At 42.9% G+C, this 16,553-nt stretch overlaps 2 protein-coding genes across 4 annotated transcripts; both read left to right on the top strand.

Moving 5' to 3' along the window:
* Positions 1-1,422: 1,422 nt before the first annotated feature.
* Positions 1,423-4,577, top strand: LOC117863632 (uncharacterized). 2 transcript variants are annotated; one of them, XM_034747442.2, is made up of 4 exons: positions 1,423-1,719; positions 2,262-2,490; positions 2,585-2,668; positions 3,345-4,577. In XM_034747442.2, the coding sequence occupies exons 2-4, from the start codon at positions 2,313-2,315 to the stop codon at positions 4,094-4,096; spliced, it is 1,014 nt and encodes a 337-aa protein (XP_034603333.1). In that variant the 5' UTR covers positions 1,423-1,719; positions 2,262-2,312; the 3' UTR covers positions 4,097-4,577. The 2 variants fall into 2 exon arrangements, with proteins under 2 accessions (XP_034603333.1, XP_034603324.1); XM_034747433.2 differs by having other exon boundaries at positions 1,425-1,719; positions 3,336-4,577.
* A 6,018-nt stretch (positions 4,578-10,595) lies between these two features.
* LOC117863444 (uncharacterized) lies at positions 10,596-15,410 on the top strand. 2 transcript variants are annotated; one of them, XM_034747153.2, is made up of 4 exons: positions 10,596-10,821; positions 13,083-13,696; positions 13,886-14,655; positions 14,848-15,410. In XM_034747153.2, the coding sequence occupies exons 2-4, from the start codon at positions 13,151-13,153 to the stop codon at positions 14,954-14,956; spliced, it is 1,425 nt and encodes a 474-aa protein (XP_034603044.1). In that variant the 5' UTR covers positions 10,596-10,821; positions 13,083-13,150; the 3' UTR covers positions 14,957-15,410. The 2 variants fall into 2 exon arrangements, with proteins under 2 accessions (XP_034603044.1, XP_034603037.1); XM_034747146.2 differs by having other exon boundaries at positions 10,598-10,821; positions 13,856-14,655.
* Positions 15,411-16,553: the final 1,143 nt, after the last annotated feature.

Below are 16,553 nucleotides of genomic sequence, written 5' to 3'. Positions count from 1 at the left end.
CATCAGCAAGTGGCCTATTGGAGATGCTTCAGGTTAGACCATGTTTTGAATCCATCCCGATTATACATTAGTAGCTGCTTAGCCCAGAGTTAGCTTGGTTGGACCCTATGTAGAAGGATCTCAGCTAGTAGGTATTAACTACTTAACTGATCCTGTTTGGATGTACTCTAACTAAAATTAGTTACCTATAAATTAGCTATCAAACGGGATCTCGGTGATTTTGACTTTTATTATAAAATTGCTAGTTTTTACATGTTGCTTTTTGAGTGTTTGGAGGTGATAGGAGTATATTTTACTTTCAAAAAAGAATAGGAGTAGATTTGTCTTATAAAATATATATTTGCTATATTTTATAGATATAAAAAAAGTAGTAGTAAAAGGTTTCTCCTAAGGCCAGTCTTAATGGGAGCGTCATGGGAGTTTTATGGGCATTAAATCTCATACCACATCGGCAAAACTGTTGACTTGGCATGCTAATTATGAGAAGAGAGGAGAAGAGAGTTTCATTCCCATGAAATCCACCCGGCACATTTACCAAGTCCATGAAACCCAATGAAACTTGCACTGAGCATGTTATTGTTTCATGGCATGACATTTGATCATAACACAAAGTAAGAATTAAATGATGCAAGCTATCTATGAAACTGTGCACTAAAAGTGACAGTTTCATTTTATTGAAAAGCTGACATGGCACTCTTGGTAACAGTGTTGATGAAATCATGTACTGAGACTGGCCTAAATGTTGAAACATGTTAGGTGACAATTGAATCATATTTAAGTGAGCCAAAAGTTAGAACCGTCACTCAAAAAAAAGGTTAGAATTGGCTGAGCCTAGCTTCATAAGGGAGCAACGGTTTTTATGGAGAGGATTACGCACGTGCCCTGACCTTTTGATTATTTCTTGGTGTCCTGAGTTTACTATTTTTGTTAATATATTGCATTCAAATTCTACATTTTCAAAATGTTATACCCCCTCCATTCCATAACATTTGAGGTTTGGACAATGTCTTTCTACACGATTTGACGTATTTAATTTTAAGTTAAAAAAAATCATAGTACACCATTTACCTATTCCCACTTTTCCTAAAATACCCTTATCATTATACCATTTTGATGACACAAAGTGCCTTGGTCAGGTCAAGGAAACGTGCGTGTTGAGTTCAAACCACTCATCTGATGGTTCCTGCCCACCAATGCTCGTGGTTAGCTAACTTCATGCTTCAAGCCGTTTTGCAGCAGAAGCATTCAACTCTCTTTCCTAGCCCGGCCCGGCCCGGCCCGGAAATTGCTCGGGTCTAGGCCCTACGGCTTTACCGTGCTTTTTTCCCCCGTCCTTGCCACCGCCAAAGGAAAGAAACAACTAAAGTGAAAAAAAAAACCAAAGATAAAAACCTAATCCGTAAAGAAAAAGCGAAGAAGAAGGGGGGTAAAGTGGGAAACCATCAAGTTCCACAAATCGCATCTGCTTCAACTCCGCCGCCGCTTCCTTCCTTCCTTCGGTCCCATCTGCTCCCCCGTCGCCACCTGCGCCGGAGCTGCCCGCGGGCGCGCCGCCGCTAGTCGACGGCACCACCGCCCCCTGTCGTAGCCGGCTCCGCGAAAGCCCGGGCTCTCACCGAATAATACCTCCAGTCGTCCGGTGCAAGTGCAACGGCATCCGCCACCAGGCTGTGGGCTGTGCCCCCCCGGCATGGCACTCGGAGGGGAGGGGCTCAACAGGTCAGGAATTTTAGGGACTAGCGTCGGTGATTGTGGGTGGATACATCCTTTAGTTTAGTTTGATTCCTTTGAAAAAGAAAAAGACCTAGGCTCATTCCTTTATCAGAGTGTATGCTTTATCTGCTGCCATGGATGTTTTCTTTATACTGTTATGGGTGTTGACGCTTAGGTGTTAGACTGAATACAATCCTAAATGCTTCTAGCTGTTAACTTGAATGGATTAGGAATCCCGAATGCGCAGCCTCTAGGGGAAGCTGTCTCGAAGGTTTTTGGAAACCTTGTTGTAACCTTCTCCCCATTTCTTGTATACACCGCTGCAGTCTTGCAGGAATTAATCGCTTACTCTGTTTTTAGCTTCCACAGTTCTTCAATAGAGAGATGAATCTGCATTTTGCCTTTGCATTGTTTGATGCCACATGGTTTAGTTTGTTTCTTCTACAATCTTGTTAGATCCCTATTATGTGTACCTGTGTAAGTGAAACTAATTTCCCCCCACCAATATGGCGCTGCGGTGCTTAATACATTCCCTTGCATTTCTGCAGGTCTAGGTACTGTATTTGCAGACTCGGCTGAAGAAATTGGTTGCTGTTAGGATGAAGACCAAGACAAGTAGGAGCTTACAAAGGTCAGGGAGGGGTAACCATGTCCAAGGAGAAGGGACAAACTGGGTTCTTGTTGCAGGGGGTATTTTGCTTAGCACACTTTCAGTCAGGCTTGGTTGCAAATTAAAGCAGTTGTTCGATGGGAAGCAGGAAAATAATACTTCCAAAGGTCTTATGTCATCTCATGTCCCCATCTGCAGTTGTAATCTTGATTTTGTGTCAGTATTCTTTGTATGCCTGCTGCTGACTCAGCAAAATTGCAGCTAAAAGAAGGCCTGAAGCATGTGAGCGGCACTCGGACCTCTACCGGTTCAGTGACCAAACTGACTGCTACTACTGTATTTCAGGTGCTTCTACTCGCTTCTTTGTGAACATTGTAGTTTATATTGCATTGAGTTTAGGGCTAGAATACAAATCGGGCATGTGTGAAGGTGAACCTGCACTATAGGCTGTTTCCAGTCCTTGGTAAACCTTTTAATCTATAGGGCTTTGAATATTTTTTCAGCATGCATTAAATTTAGTGCTATAATACAATTTAGAATGCAAGTTTTTTAAAACCTGAGTTATTATGTTTGGCTGCATATTGACTTGTAAACTAAATGCCCTTTGTCGTGGTCCTCTAACCTTGAATTTATCAGATGGATTTTGTAGTTTCGTTAATGGAATAGGGGGAACCCTTAATTAATAAAACATTTAGTGGGGTTGGATAATTGCATTACAGGTCTCCAGGGTTCACGTGCATAAGAGTAATACTTATCTACAAAATAAAAATCTCACTTTGGCTGTTGCATTCTACCAAATTTCCAATTCTGGATTCGTGTTTAGCATTTAGAGACACAATAATTTCATTGTTTCTGGCTGTTGCTTTCGTGATGCTGATTGAACTGAACTAATAAATTCTTACAGTTTAGTCCTCAGCTCGGGTTTTACACTAGTTCATTACTGTTTCTTTTGTTGGTGGTATGAATGTTCTTCCCAAAACCTGTCATTACTAATTGCTGTTACCATGTGCAGGGCTTGCAGATGGTGGAGTGGAAGTCAAGCAAGCACCTGTAAGTCCTGTACCCAAATCAGTTGAACCCTCACTTCCACTTGTCAAGATACCTGCCCCAGAACCAAGCAAAGAGAATAGCGGTGTTATGTGGATATCCTCACCTGATCGGCTTGAAGATCCTCGAAGACCATTTCATTACTCTAACAGTTCTGGCTCTCCCAGTGTTTCAGAATCAGGGTCTGATATCTATAGCAAAAGAGAGGTCATACAGAAGCTGAGACAGCACCTCAAGAAACGTGATGAGATGATCATGGAGATGCAAGCCCAGATTGCTGATCTTAAGAATTCTCTGAACATTCAGGTGACACAGTCCACCAATCTGCAATCTCAGCTGGATGCTGCCAATCGGGATCTGTTTGAATCTGAGCGAGAGATCCAGCATCTAAGGAAGATTATTGCAGATCATTGTGTTGCAGAGGCACTGGCACATGAAAAACCTTTGCAAGCTGGACATTGGCAGTCAGATGCCACAAATGGGCATTCCAATGGCTATGCTGATGGTAGTATTGATGATGCTGACCTGCATTGTGTTGGCATGGAGAAGAGGAAGGGAGAGGTAGAGAGGGTGGAGATGCTCAAGAAAGAGGTTGTTGAACTGAAGGAAGTTATTGAGGGAAAGGATTTTGTGCTTCAGAGCTACAAGGAACAGAAGGTGGAACTCTGCTCAAAGATCAGGGAGCTGCAGGAAAAGCTCTCAGCACAAGTGCCAAACATCTTGTAGGATCTATGCATGATGCTGTTTAGAAGAATGATGCTGCCATGTCCCATGAGTGGAAGGGAGGGTCCCACTTCGATGAGTATTTCAGGAGAAGCTCTTGGCCATCGTCACACATGCCAAACACCATGCTAGGATCTTTGCAGAATGCTTCTCTTTTTCTTTTTGAGAGGAACTTTGCATAATGTTAGGTTGATTTATTTCTTTCTTTGCTGTCATAATGTTAGGTTTGTTTGCTTTCTTCCTTTTTCAATATCTGCCCCTTGGTTGCTCAGAGTTTACAAGGGATTCTCTTTTTTTTTCCTCAGTTGCTAGGCCTAGGGTAACTCAAGTTGCTGTACAGGTTTATCGGTTTTCCAAGAGACACAAAAGTCTGGAGTGTGCTTCTACCTCCTCTTTTCATTGCAGTTCAGTTTTGAGTGACGGTCCTTGAAATGTATGGTCGATGACATTTCTACAATGAGATTTGCTAGACCTATCTGTGACATTGCTCTTGTCTGTGATTCAATCTGATTAAAAAGAGAATTCAATCGAAACATCATCGTTCATTGTTCATCAGATGTTTATTGGTGGTGTGGGCAGTTGCAGAACATAATGCATGTGATTGGGCTTTGGGTAACATGCAGTGTTCTAGCTTTATGCTACCTGGCACCACCCCATGCAGAACTTGCATCGCTTGCTTTAGCTAACGCAAATCTATGATCGTACGCATGACAATACTAGAATGAGAGTTGAGAGTTGTTGGGCCTTAAGTTTGGTCAAATGGATGTTTCAATCGCATGGCTCATTCTTGTGAGTGTTGGTCTCCTATTATGTCCCTATTGAAAGCGACAGGCTGGTTCGAGCCAAGCTTCGAATACATGTGCTGCATTTAGAAACATCGTCTGTTCTTTTTTAATCCTAACATAATACTAATTTTCAGGTATGAATTCAGTCACTAAATGTTACAAAGTTACGCCAAAAGATGTGTATTCAAACACTTTGCCATGTACTAGCGTACATTCTTGGATCAGTTTTGGCAGTGTTGGATGCATGGAACATTAGAGGTAGTCAGCTAACATAACTCAAATGGCAACAGAAACAGCACTAGAAATTGTTCTTCCCAGAAAGTCAAAAACGCCAGCGCCACATGAGGCAAATCTAGCGACCTGAATCCGGCATTGCAGCCTTTTGTTTTGAGTCTGTTTTAATATTGTGTGCATATATAATAAGACAGGCCAGATCATGTAACCTGGCTGATTAAAGAAGCTTATCTTATTGTGTTGACTTTATCCCTGATTCCATCCCTGTCATTGCAAGCTAAAGTGAAGTGGGTGTACAACTGGATCTCTGACGCCCTTGCAAGGACAAGGAAGATGATTTTTTTTTCTTCTTTCTGAAGACAGCAAAGTTGGAAATATTGCATGCATGGTCCCGGTAAACTGAAGTGGTTAGTTGATCAGTCTGTTCTTGAGAACTTTATGAGCCCTCAAGTGTAGCTGCTCAGCATGGATTTGAAGTGCAACACAGCAACAGCATCTGGAGGCAGGCAATGGGCAGTACAAGACTATGTATCTTCATGACTCGTGCAACACATAAAGGTCATGATAACATGATGCACCCTAATCACAGTCACAGGGACGGATCATAACCGACTTCGGCCACTAATCCGTTCAGTGGGGACGGGAAGATTGGGGCAGCTGCAAAGGCGCGTTTGACATGATTCTTCCAAGAACAATGCGTTTTCCAAAAGCGCCTTCACAACTTTTTCTTTTTTGATAGTTCACAACAAAATCTTGTCATACTCTATAATATACTTGTTTTCGGAATTTTTTTTTCCTTAGAGCCACACATCACATCACTCTCTTCTGTTCTCTCACAAGCATATCTCGCCGACGTCATTTACCTTTTGCTACCACGTCACCCTTTTTCCAGAATTGCCCCCGAGTCTCCAACATCACCGCCCATGTGGTCTCCCACACCATCGCCCTCTGCTTTGTCACTCTTCGGTCCATGATGGAGTCTGGTCCACGCCTGGCACCAAGATTGCGCCATGCCCACCATGCTTTGCTTGCTTTGCGTGCGGCCATGGCCGTGCTTAACGACTTGACATTCCAAAATAGTTGGTTAATGTCTTGCTTGGAGTGCAAATTAGTTTCTGTTCATGTGAAATTCCCCTAAACCCGCTCTGCAGTTTCGGCGTTTGCAGCTATGGTTTTTGTATTTTGAAAAGGAAGAGCATTTTTTTTTCGAGAAAAGGGAGCCTTCGTTGATTAAGTCATGGACTAATTGCTCGAAACACTTAGGAATACCCCTAACCACACTGCTGTTGAGTTAACTCGGTAAGCGTGTTGGCTTAACTCATGAGCAACTGAATTTTGACTTCTCTTTACATGCTCTTTCATCCGACCTTAAGCTTCTTATACATGTACTGTTATCTGATTCCAGGATGATTGGACCTTGGCACCATTGCACAACCAGCCTTAAACCTTCACAACAAGCTGCAAATTCAGCCTCTTCTGCAGATTGACAGTCAAAAAACACTTGCTTACCCGATGGCATCTATAAAACTTGCATCCACATTTAATTTTAGCCATCCTTGCTCAGGTGGATTCCAAGTAGGTACTAGCCGGGATACTCTTGCAATCTCATTTGTTGCTATCTCTTTAGCCCTCTTTGATTCACCGATGACCCGCTTGTCCTTTACATCTTCCAAGAACACATCAGAATGTTGGATTGACAAATTATTCAGCATTGATTCAATTACTCTCACTAAACCTGCAACAGAGAAATTTGTGCCTCTATGTGTGAGATCATCACGTACCGACCAATTTCTTTAGAGAGACAATATTAAAGCAGGCCTAGCATTCTCCAGCGTATTGTTAAGTGTGAGCAAAAACCACTTCAGTCCGGTGCACTGCAATTGGGATATTTCTGGTATAGCCCACTTATGTCGGATTTCTATAAGCAGAGCTCTGGCACGCGGGCATCCTGCTACTGCATGTGCTGCATCTTCAGGCTCAAGTCCGCAGATTGTGCAGGTAGCATCCTCAATAATATGCCTCGCCTTCTTATTAGTGTTTGATGCAAGAGCATTTAAGGCAAGTCTCCATGCAAACATACGCACTTTTGGTGTTACATCTGCCTTCTAGATATTGCTCCACAGCTTCTCCCTCCTCTTTGGTTCTGTATTCGATGCCATCTGGTCCTGACTTTGCAGCCTCAGAGCCAATTTATATGCAGACCTTACTGAGGATAACCCTGGTTTCTCAAAATACCAAGCAATTTGATCACGTGTTTCGTTAGTGGGAATCCTATCTTTAGAATAGGATCAGCATCCACGGGTAGAAAAATACTTCTAATAAGGATGCGGTTCCATCAATCTCTATGTTCATTCTCAAATAAGTCAGAGACCCACCTGATTCTTACCTTCTGCATTTTAGGCTAGTCCCAGTGCAAGGTTTCATTGCACTGTTTCCAAGGATGCCACATCATCCCATGAGGTGTATTCTTATGAATGAAACAGGAAGTCCTAGTGCATAGTTTCATTTCACGATTTCATAGGATGCCTATGACATTTAATTGTGAGGCATGTGATTGGATATGGTTAGATGAAATGAAACTCTATAGCCCCCAATGCAAGTTTCAATAGGTTTTATAGTCTTGGAAATAGTGTAAAACACAGTTTCATCATGATGAAACTCCTTCCCTCTCTCACTTCATAACTACCATGCCATGTCATCACATATGCTGATGTGTCACCGTATTTAATGTGCATGAAACCTCTATGAAACTCCCACTAGGATTAGCCTTATTACCACTTTCACTTTCAGAGAAAGTTCTCTAGGAATCCAATTATCTCACCAAATCTGAATACTACGGCCATTTCCAATTCTTTGTATAATTTTTTTAGTAGCTCCAGTCCATACATAATGGAACGCATGTAGGTGAAATATTGCCACCAAATTAATACTGTATCCAACAAATTTCCCCTCGGGTAATATTTGGCCTTTAATAGCTTTGCACACAAACTATCCAGGTATAATAACAATCTCCATCCCTTTCGAGCTAGCAAAGCCTAGTTAAAAAGACGCAAGTCTCGAAAGCCCAATCCACCATTACTCTTTGGCTGTAGCATTGTCTACCAAGAACACCAACGTATCTTCCTTCGACCATTCTCTGCACCCCACCAATAATTCCTTATAATTTGCATGAAGTCATCACAAAGAGTGAATAATATATGTTGGCAAGGCTTGAGCTACAGACTTAATTAGGATCTCCTTTCCAGCTTGAGACATATTACGTTGGCTCCAGTCATTCCTTCTTTTCCCAAATCGATTTCGAAGTGGTTGGAAACAACATTTCTTCATACGCCCCTCGGGTGTAGGCAGGCCCAGGTATTTAGCCTCACCTGCTACATTATGAACTTGCAGCTCGCCACAGACACTGTCCATGGCATCCTGAGGGCATGCCGTTCCAAACATTATCGAGCACTTTTCGGGATTGATTAGTTGACCGGTACTTGATTCATAACACCTTAAGACCTTGATTTTTCTGGCCTTTTCACCAGTTGCTCTGAACAGTAACAAAGTATCATCAGCAAAAAGCAAATGAGAGATACGAGGAGCCTGACGACTATTTAGCTTGTAATTGGCGGGCTTCAACAGCTCTTTTCATTAACTAGGACAGACCATCTGCCACAAACAGAAATAAGAAGGGAGAGAGAGGATCCCCTTGCCGAAGGTCACATAATGGTTTAAATGATCTTTGTAAGATCCCGTCGAATTTAACAGAATATTTCACGGAGGTAACACACTCCATTATCCAAGAAATTCATTATTTTGAGAAACCCAGCTGTCTTAACATACCTTCCAAGAACACCTAGTCCACTCTATCATAGGCTTTAGAAAGATCTTGTAAGCACAGAAAGATTGAGCATACTCGTTACCTGTTTGCATTGCATGAATACACTCAAAGGCGATCAACGCATTATCGGTAATCATTCTTCCTAGCACAAAGGCACAGGACATTCAAGAAAGGGAAGAGCACTTTTGAAGCACATGTACATGCAATGCAAGGCATGTACTATTTGCTTGCAAAAAAATTCTTACTATCGAGGGACAAATAAAGTACGTGTTTATTTAATAAGCGAATCCAAATATTTTTCTCGTTTTTAAAGAAATCGTATTCTCCCGCGTATGACCATTTTGCCACTCCAGCAATAAAGTATATTCTTTTTTCGATTTTTTCTGAGGAACCCTTTTGTGTTTTCATATGTTTTTTGGGTTTTTCCTTCTAGAAATGCTTCGTTGGTTCTTGTGTGCGTAATAAATATTGGGTCCGTGGAGGTGGTTTGGAATTTAGAGTACTTAAATGCGGGGGAGCTGTCTTCTCCAGCGGTTTGGTTTTTGCTATTACCCCCAATATTTAATGCCTTCTTTCCTTTGACTTCTCCCGTACCATTTGGCGATCGCACCCTCTTCATATGGCGTTATTGCATCTAAGCTTTTGGTACAGCGTTTTGCACTTGTAGCACTGTTTTTCCGTTTATTCAAATCTTTTGGGTTCATTGATTGAAAATGGAAGGACTATTTTAGCATACCTCCAACCTGCTCTACAGTAACCTTTTCCATTGTTGAGTCCTCGATACTGGCCTGTATAGTTCCACAGGCTGTAAAGTGTTGGCCTCTAGCTGCGCAACCAAACGAAAGATGTATTCTTTTGGCTAGCACAACAAATTGTAGGTTTGAAAGCTGACATGACACGTAAGTATTTCTAATCACCTCATTTTGATTCCTCTCTTAAAAAATGCCTTACATTTTTTTCACGATACGATACATTTTGTACAAGTATTTATGTTATTCTCATCGTATACTTCTCTTGTAATGCCTTACATTTTTTCCACGACATGATAACAAGAGCATAACTCTGACCCATACACTATTTAGACGAACATACTCATGTGATTTCCATGATCCTAAGATAGATGAATATTTCAGAAAGATACTCATAGTCAAAGTTTTGTATTTGATCTAGTTTTAAACGCCATGGTTCCACGAACGGAGTAATTTGTATCTCAATTACCTATAATGCTATACATTGGTATTAACTCTCTTGACTAACATGAATGAAAATCAACTTTTTTCTAATTACGGAACACTTATTGTAATTCACAGACATATATACTACAAAATAATTAATTCATTTTTATAAATGAACACCTATTGTGGAATATAGAAAATCCCAACAAAATTAAAGAAATATTGACATATTGGAGTATTTCTGTTTCTCCAAAATGGAAATAGGGTGGAACCTCATCCGGAAAAAAAAAGCCATAATTTCAATAGGGTCCCTGAGTTTAGCATAATTGCAACAACTACACGTGGCCAGACCAGAAATCCAGCAAACTTGTACTTTAAGCAATCCGAGGACCTGTTTCCTGAACCTCGAGGGGCCTAATTGTAAATACAAATCGAGAGAGGAGAGAGAAAGAGAGGTGGAGAGAGAAGGAGAGAGCACACGAAATTTATTGCGCAGCTCTGCCTCTCACGCCTTTTATTTAAGAGCCCACCCCCGGGGTTTGGAATTCTTTTTCCAACTCCGAATTCTCCTGGTCGTTGGGCTTCCTGCGATCCTGATCCCCTTCTCATTCCATCCTGGCCGGGCTCCGGCCAATCTCCGCTCCAGGCGTTTCTTTCGGCTTCGCCAAGCGGCGGAGGAGCAGCGAATTCCGGGGTTTTATCCCAGCAGAGGTGAGTTCTTGATCCTTTTCTTCCGTTCCTCCCCTCGTCTCTTTTACTGGTTCTTCTCTTGATTCCAGTGTGATTGCCTCGCTCGGTTCTGTATGCGATTTGACGGCGTTCATGATTTGTAAGAGCTTTGCTCTTTTTTTTTCTGTCTCATCTTGTCATATCAGGCCCTGCTCCTTTTTTGGCCATGATTTCTGAACTCCTCGATTAGAACAAAAAGAAAGCATCACTGATCTGAGAACTAGTACACCTGAGAAGGAGCAGCATGGTTTCTTATTTTCTTTTCCAAGAAAAACCAGTGTGATTTGCTACAAGATTAGCTTCTGCCGCGAGATTTCGCCGAGTTCTTCCCTGCTTGCCTGTACCTGTAGTTACTACTGTGTGGTGTGGGGGCACTGCCCAGCGACAGGCAACATCTGATGCATGCAGTTAATCCCATTGAAGTTTCTTCGGCTATGCCAATTCCTCGAACCTGCCCGCGCGCTTGGTGGAAGAGGAGGAATTGGCGCGCAGCTCATTTCTGCTAGTCGCGTGACGCGTTTGTTTCAGTTCTACGTGAGCTTTCGTATCGATGCAGGCAGTGTTCTGTCGTACGTCTGCGACAAGAGAGGTACCCTCCTGTTGATGTGTTCCGTTATCAAGGCCGCTAAATCGCCGATCTTTTAGGTCATGGATTGTACTGTGTTTTATACAGCTATTAGTATGTCGACCCATCAGTCAGGAAGAAGGGCAAAAAAAAATGGTTTTTAATATTTTTTTGGGCGTACGAATGGGGTCTGGGATGCTGAATCTTATGGTGTATTGTACGTCTCTTTGGGTGGAGTGTATCTGGGATGTGGCCTCTTGTTGGTGCCAACTCTGTAGTTAGTTTTGGCGTGTATGGGCTTTCTGTTGGTGTGTCAGTTTGTACCGGATCATGCAAAGATTGTGAGGTTCGTAGCCTTACCAGGACAACTTACATCTTTATTAAGGACATGGCGTTTCACAAATTGAGCATTTCTTCCATTACCAGTAATCCTTGGAATTCGATCTCTGCAATATACATTAAGTAATTTTGTTCTTCTTTTCCTGCGACCTATAGATGGAATCTAAATCTGCCAGCTTCTTCTAATTCTGTATCACGAAGCTAGGCAGCTGATACTAACTTCAGTTGCATCTTTTACCTATTTCTTATGTTTCTGCCTTTGTGCAAACAATTTAGTTGTTACTGAAACTAACTGCAATGCACTCGTCAAGTCTGGGGCTTTTTGGAGTTTAGGATGAGTTTTGCTACATAATTAGCTCTGTTTAGTAGAGTGCAGAATATTCCTTCCTCTAGTTAGCTTTGTTAGGTAAACAGTCCTGTGTGTCTGGATTCGTCAAGTGCAATTTGAAAGTTGAAATATCAACTGGCTGAACAATATGTATAAACTACCAAGTGGTTTCTTAGTAGGTAAACATGATGACGATTAGATGATACAATTCCTAGAACCTAGTTGTATTAAAATCGCAAGTTTAACATATTTAAAACATTTAGAACGATCACAAAAAATGTGCAAGTTGTGGCCATTGCTTCAGCAACTTGTGGACACTAAAGTCCATATGCCCATCTTACTCCCAAAAGGTGGCATTAGGTATTTGGGTTGCCATCGGTCTCAGTTGCTGTTGCCTGTCCTGTCCAAATTGACTCCGCTTCCTATAATCTGAAAGCTATTCGTCTTGACATGCTAAGAGGGAAGGCTGTTGATTCTGATTTTGAGATTTTGTGCCTTGACTTGGCTCCAAGATGATATTAATTCCACCAAGACCACCACCGGTCTCTTTGTTCAAACATAGAAGGAACTGTCTCTGTCAAGGTCATCATGAATTTAGGCTGATGTAGTTGGAGTCACAACAAGAAATTTTAATGCTTGCACTTGATTAAAGGGATGTGGCAACCATACTGAATAGTAGCAAAACTGCAAATGATCTTCACTAAGTTGATTTTACACTAAATTCTGTATGAATTGCCAATGGATTTTTATCACTAATTTGTCATTTATTGGGTATTCATTGTATGTGAAATCATAGAAAACTCATGTGAGTACCGATGCAACATTAGCATGGCATTGATAATATCTTTTTCTTTACCTTCATACAAAACTCATGTAAGTACTGATGCAACATTAGCATGGCATTGACAATATGTTTTTCTTTACCCCTTCTGAAAGTCGTATGGTTGTTGTACTCATGCAAAGATGATGAAGAATTTCACGCTGACAATCTCTCTCATGAACTGTGTGCAGGACAACTACATTGAAACTAGATCATATGATTTTTATGGTAACATGATACTGAGTTTTTCACACAAAAAATGGTAGAAGAAAAAAATTCATCACAAGATACGGTACAGATAAGTGGAAACGTCGCACTTCAGAATGTTTCTTATGAGAAAGATGTCATGGAGATAAAATTGGCAGATACTGTTGATTCTGATAATTATGGTGGTAATTTTGTCAAGGATGTCTGTGTTGATGAAGGGGCAATACTTCATAGGAAGATTTCAGAAGAAAAACCAGTAGATAAAAGGTCATCCCCAAATTTCAGTTGCCAAATGATCCCTGCAAACAGTGACATAAGATATGGGAAGAAAGATGATTCTAAAAAATACATGCACGAACTAAAGCCAGAAGCAGTTGTCCCAGTTGACTTTGCTCCTGATTATGACAACGAGAAACAACACTCTTCTGGTAAAGAGTATGATCTTGAAGATCGGACTACTACTTCTTGCATTGCAGGCGATCCCAGTGAGAAGATAAGCTTGCAAGAGTTACTTCGCCTCGAAAGTGCAGAAGAATCCCGACATGCAAGCACAATAAACTCCGAGAGCAGTGAAATTCATGAAGAGGCAGTTGGACAGGTATACCGTTATGACTTACAATCAGTCTAAATTGTTTGTCTCGTTACCACTACCATTGTTGTGCCGTAAATATATCCACATGTTCGTCCCTCTTGACTCAAAATTTAGTGGTAAGTTCTTCCATGCATATACTTCATGAAACCTTTGTTATTCTTACAGACTTCCAAAGATGGTTTTCCTGATGCTCAGGTTGCTTTGACAAACACCAGTCAGCCTGTCAGTAGCGGTACATCAAGTAAGGAGAATACCAGCGGTTGCTCAGGAACGATGTCTGAAGGCCATGATGCAGCTTCAGCATTAGATGTGAGAGAGCCACACAAAATTGATCGCTACAATCCTTTCATTGATCATAGGTTAGAGGATGCCTCAGAGCCTGAGCGCTCTATACCAGGAATCACAGATGCTGCTTCCGCAGATTCCATCTGTGCCATCGACAATGCGGTAAATGGCTCCACAGGATTAGATGAAGTTGAAACAGTTGAACCCGGGACAGATGCGGTGAGTACAAGTAGTTCAGACATTCAGTCATCTGGAAAGAGTGATGATCATAGTGGAAGTATTTTTAGCAAGGCCATCACTGGTGCAGTGGATGAAACTGCAGTTGCTACATCTTCATCCAGCAATACTGAACCTAGCAATGCAAATGGGGAGAATCAAGAAAAACGCGTGAGTGATGGTGTTGCTGATCAGATAGATGAGGAGCACCGTGTAGGCTCAGATGGTGCAGTCAATAAGAGCTCCACCCTTGCGCAAGATCATTCTGTGGCGGAACAAACGGCGTCTGAAAGTTCGAAATCAACTGCTCGCATTGGCAATGACAACCCCTCTGAACCTAACTTCTTTGGTCCCAGTATCATGTCAGGGCCACTGTCGATGTCCGGTCATATAGCGTATTCTGGCAACGTCTCTCTTCGGTCAGATAGCAGCACCACTAGCACCCGGTCCTTCGCATTTCCAGTGTAAGTCTACAAACCGTCCGCTTTGTTAGATTGCAAACCGTCATTATTTATGAACAAGGGCGTGCTTCTTACTGTTGGTCCCGAAAAAAACATGTAAATTCTGAGTAGTTTGTGGTAACCTGCCTTTTGAAACAAAAATAGAATACTTGAGATTTGTACAAGCTTGATGGACAATATGCGGTCAATGAACAGGTTGCAGAGGGAGTGGATCAGCAGCCCGGTGAGGATGGCGAAGGCGGAACGTCGACGCAACAGGCGGCGCCGCGCGTGGAGGAAAGGACTCATCTGCTGTAAATTCTGATCCATCGCGGTCGCCCTTCGCATCCCTTCCCGCGGAATTCAGCTCCTTCCACGGTGGGTGCACGCGCGAGGCGGAAAGAAACATCCTTGGGATCTCGTTTGGGTCCATGGTATTTCCTTGGAAAGTTCGGGGTCGGAGAACAAGCTTGAGCTATAGTCACTGAGCATTCCAACGAAATACCACTCATCCAAACGCCCCCTTGGACATGGCGGTGGTTCTCTCGCGCTCCACATATTACCCTGCTCCTTTTATTGATCCCGGAGCAGGTTGAGTGAAGGTAGTATATAGCTGTAGTGTAGTGAGGGTGCTTTTCTTCTCCCCCTTTGTCCGAAAATGTGCTTTGCAGGCGCGTTTTTCATTGAGTAGTAGTGATCACGCTTGGTAGAGGTGATTAATTTAGATGTACATCCTTGGTGGATTAAATTTATGCTGTGAAAATTCGTTTGTTCTGCTAGTTTTTTTCGTTGGTTTGTTTGAGGTAGCAGCATTCATGAGACCGTGCTTTACTTGCCCGTTCAGATTCCACCGATGCTGGTGCAGCTTTGTACTGTTTCTGACGGGTGGATCGCCTCCCCAAGGTGATCCCAGCCGCCCGTCCGCCGAATGTGGTTGTTTGTGCCCCCAACGCAACGTACTCCGTACGTGTACGGGTCCTACCGTACGTCCTGCCACTGTCGCATTGTCATCGAGGAGAGGCCGTAGCACACACCAGAGTGCCATAAAATCTCTGGATTGTGTCTGACGATGATGAATCCTGATACGAACCGTAGAAGCGAAGAAATCTGCGAGTACGAAACAGCAGGAGCATGCGGCGACTCCGTCTGACCGGGAGAGGTCACCACGAACGGCGCCAGCGTTCCGTTCTGCACGGCCTCTGCTGTTACTACGGCATCGTACTGCAGGCAACCACCGTACTGCTAACTTGCTAAGCGGAAGTGGTTTGATATTCGGCAGCATAAATCCGCGTCCCGGGCGGTTTCCATTAGAGTGATAAGGTATGTGGGCCGTGCTGGCAGAGGCCCGGAACATTTGTCGACTGGGCTGGGCCGCATTTGTTCTACAATCCTCATTTGTCATCATGATGATAAATACTCTTTCCACCCTCAAATTATAAGTTACTAGTGTCTGCTGTTTGGTGTGAAATTAGATTCCTAATGTTTTAGTATGTGTTTGGATGGGAGACAATGTAGGATGGGATGGTCCCGTCCCAGTTTCGTGGGATGGGACGGTCCCATTTAATGTTTGGTTGAATGGGATGGGATAGTTCCATCTTGTGTTTGGTTGGAGAGGCTGACATGGTGATATGGATGATATTTTTGACACCGTTACTACAATATTTTGTGGGTCCCACATGTCATCCTCTATCAATTCTATTTCTTTTTTCCTTTTTCTTTTTCCCCTTATCTTCTCTGGTTCTACCCACCGGCCATGGAGACCCGCGGGCTGCTGCCCAACTCCTCCGGTCTTCTCCCGCCGGCCGAGGGCTCCAGCCGCGCCATCGACCTCGACCCTGGCCGCGCCGCCCCTCGAGATGGCTCCGCCCACGACGGCCCTGGCCGCGCGGCCTCCACCCTGCGCCGCCTCCGCCTCGAGATGG

The sequence above is a fragment of the Setaria viridis genome, chromosome 1, assembly GCF_005286985.2.
Source record: "Setaria viridis chromosome 1, Setaria_viridis_v4.0, whole genome shotgun sequence".
Taxonomy (NCBI): Eukaryota; Viridiplantae; Streptophyta; class Magnoliopsida; order Poales; family Poaceae; genus Setaria; species Setaria viridis.
Note: the sequence above shows the minus strand (reverse complement) of the source record. Positions and strands in the feature narration are given on the sequence as shown.

Excerpts from the sequence above, each read along its gene's own strand:
- LOC117863444 (XM_034747146.2), top strand. The coding sequence starts at position 13,151 with ATGGTAGAAGAAAAAAATTCATCACAAGATACGGTACAGATAAGTGGA. Across the intron at positions 13,697-13,855 it reads ATGAAGAGGCAGTTGGACAG|ACTTCCAAAGATGGTTTTCC; the intron begins GTATACCGTTAT and ends TTATTCTTACAG. Across the intron at positions 14,656-14,847 it reads CGGTCCTTCGCATTTCCAGT|GTTGCAGAGGGAGTGGATCA; the intron begins GTAAGTCTACAA and ends GTCAATGAACAG.
- LOC117863632 (XM_034747433.2), top strand. The coding sequence starts at position 2,313 with ATGAAGACCAAGACAAGTAGGAGCTTACAAAGGTCAGGGAGGGGTAAC. Across the intron at positions 2,491-2,584 it reads GGAAAATAATACTTCCAAAG|CTAAAAGAAGGCCTGAAGCA; the intron begins GTCTTATGTCAT and ends GCAAAATTGCAG. Across the intron at positions 2,669-3,335 it reads CTGCTACTACTGTATTTCAG|GGCTTGCAGATGGTGGAGTG; the intron begins GTGCTTCTACTC and ends TACCATGTGCAG.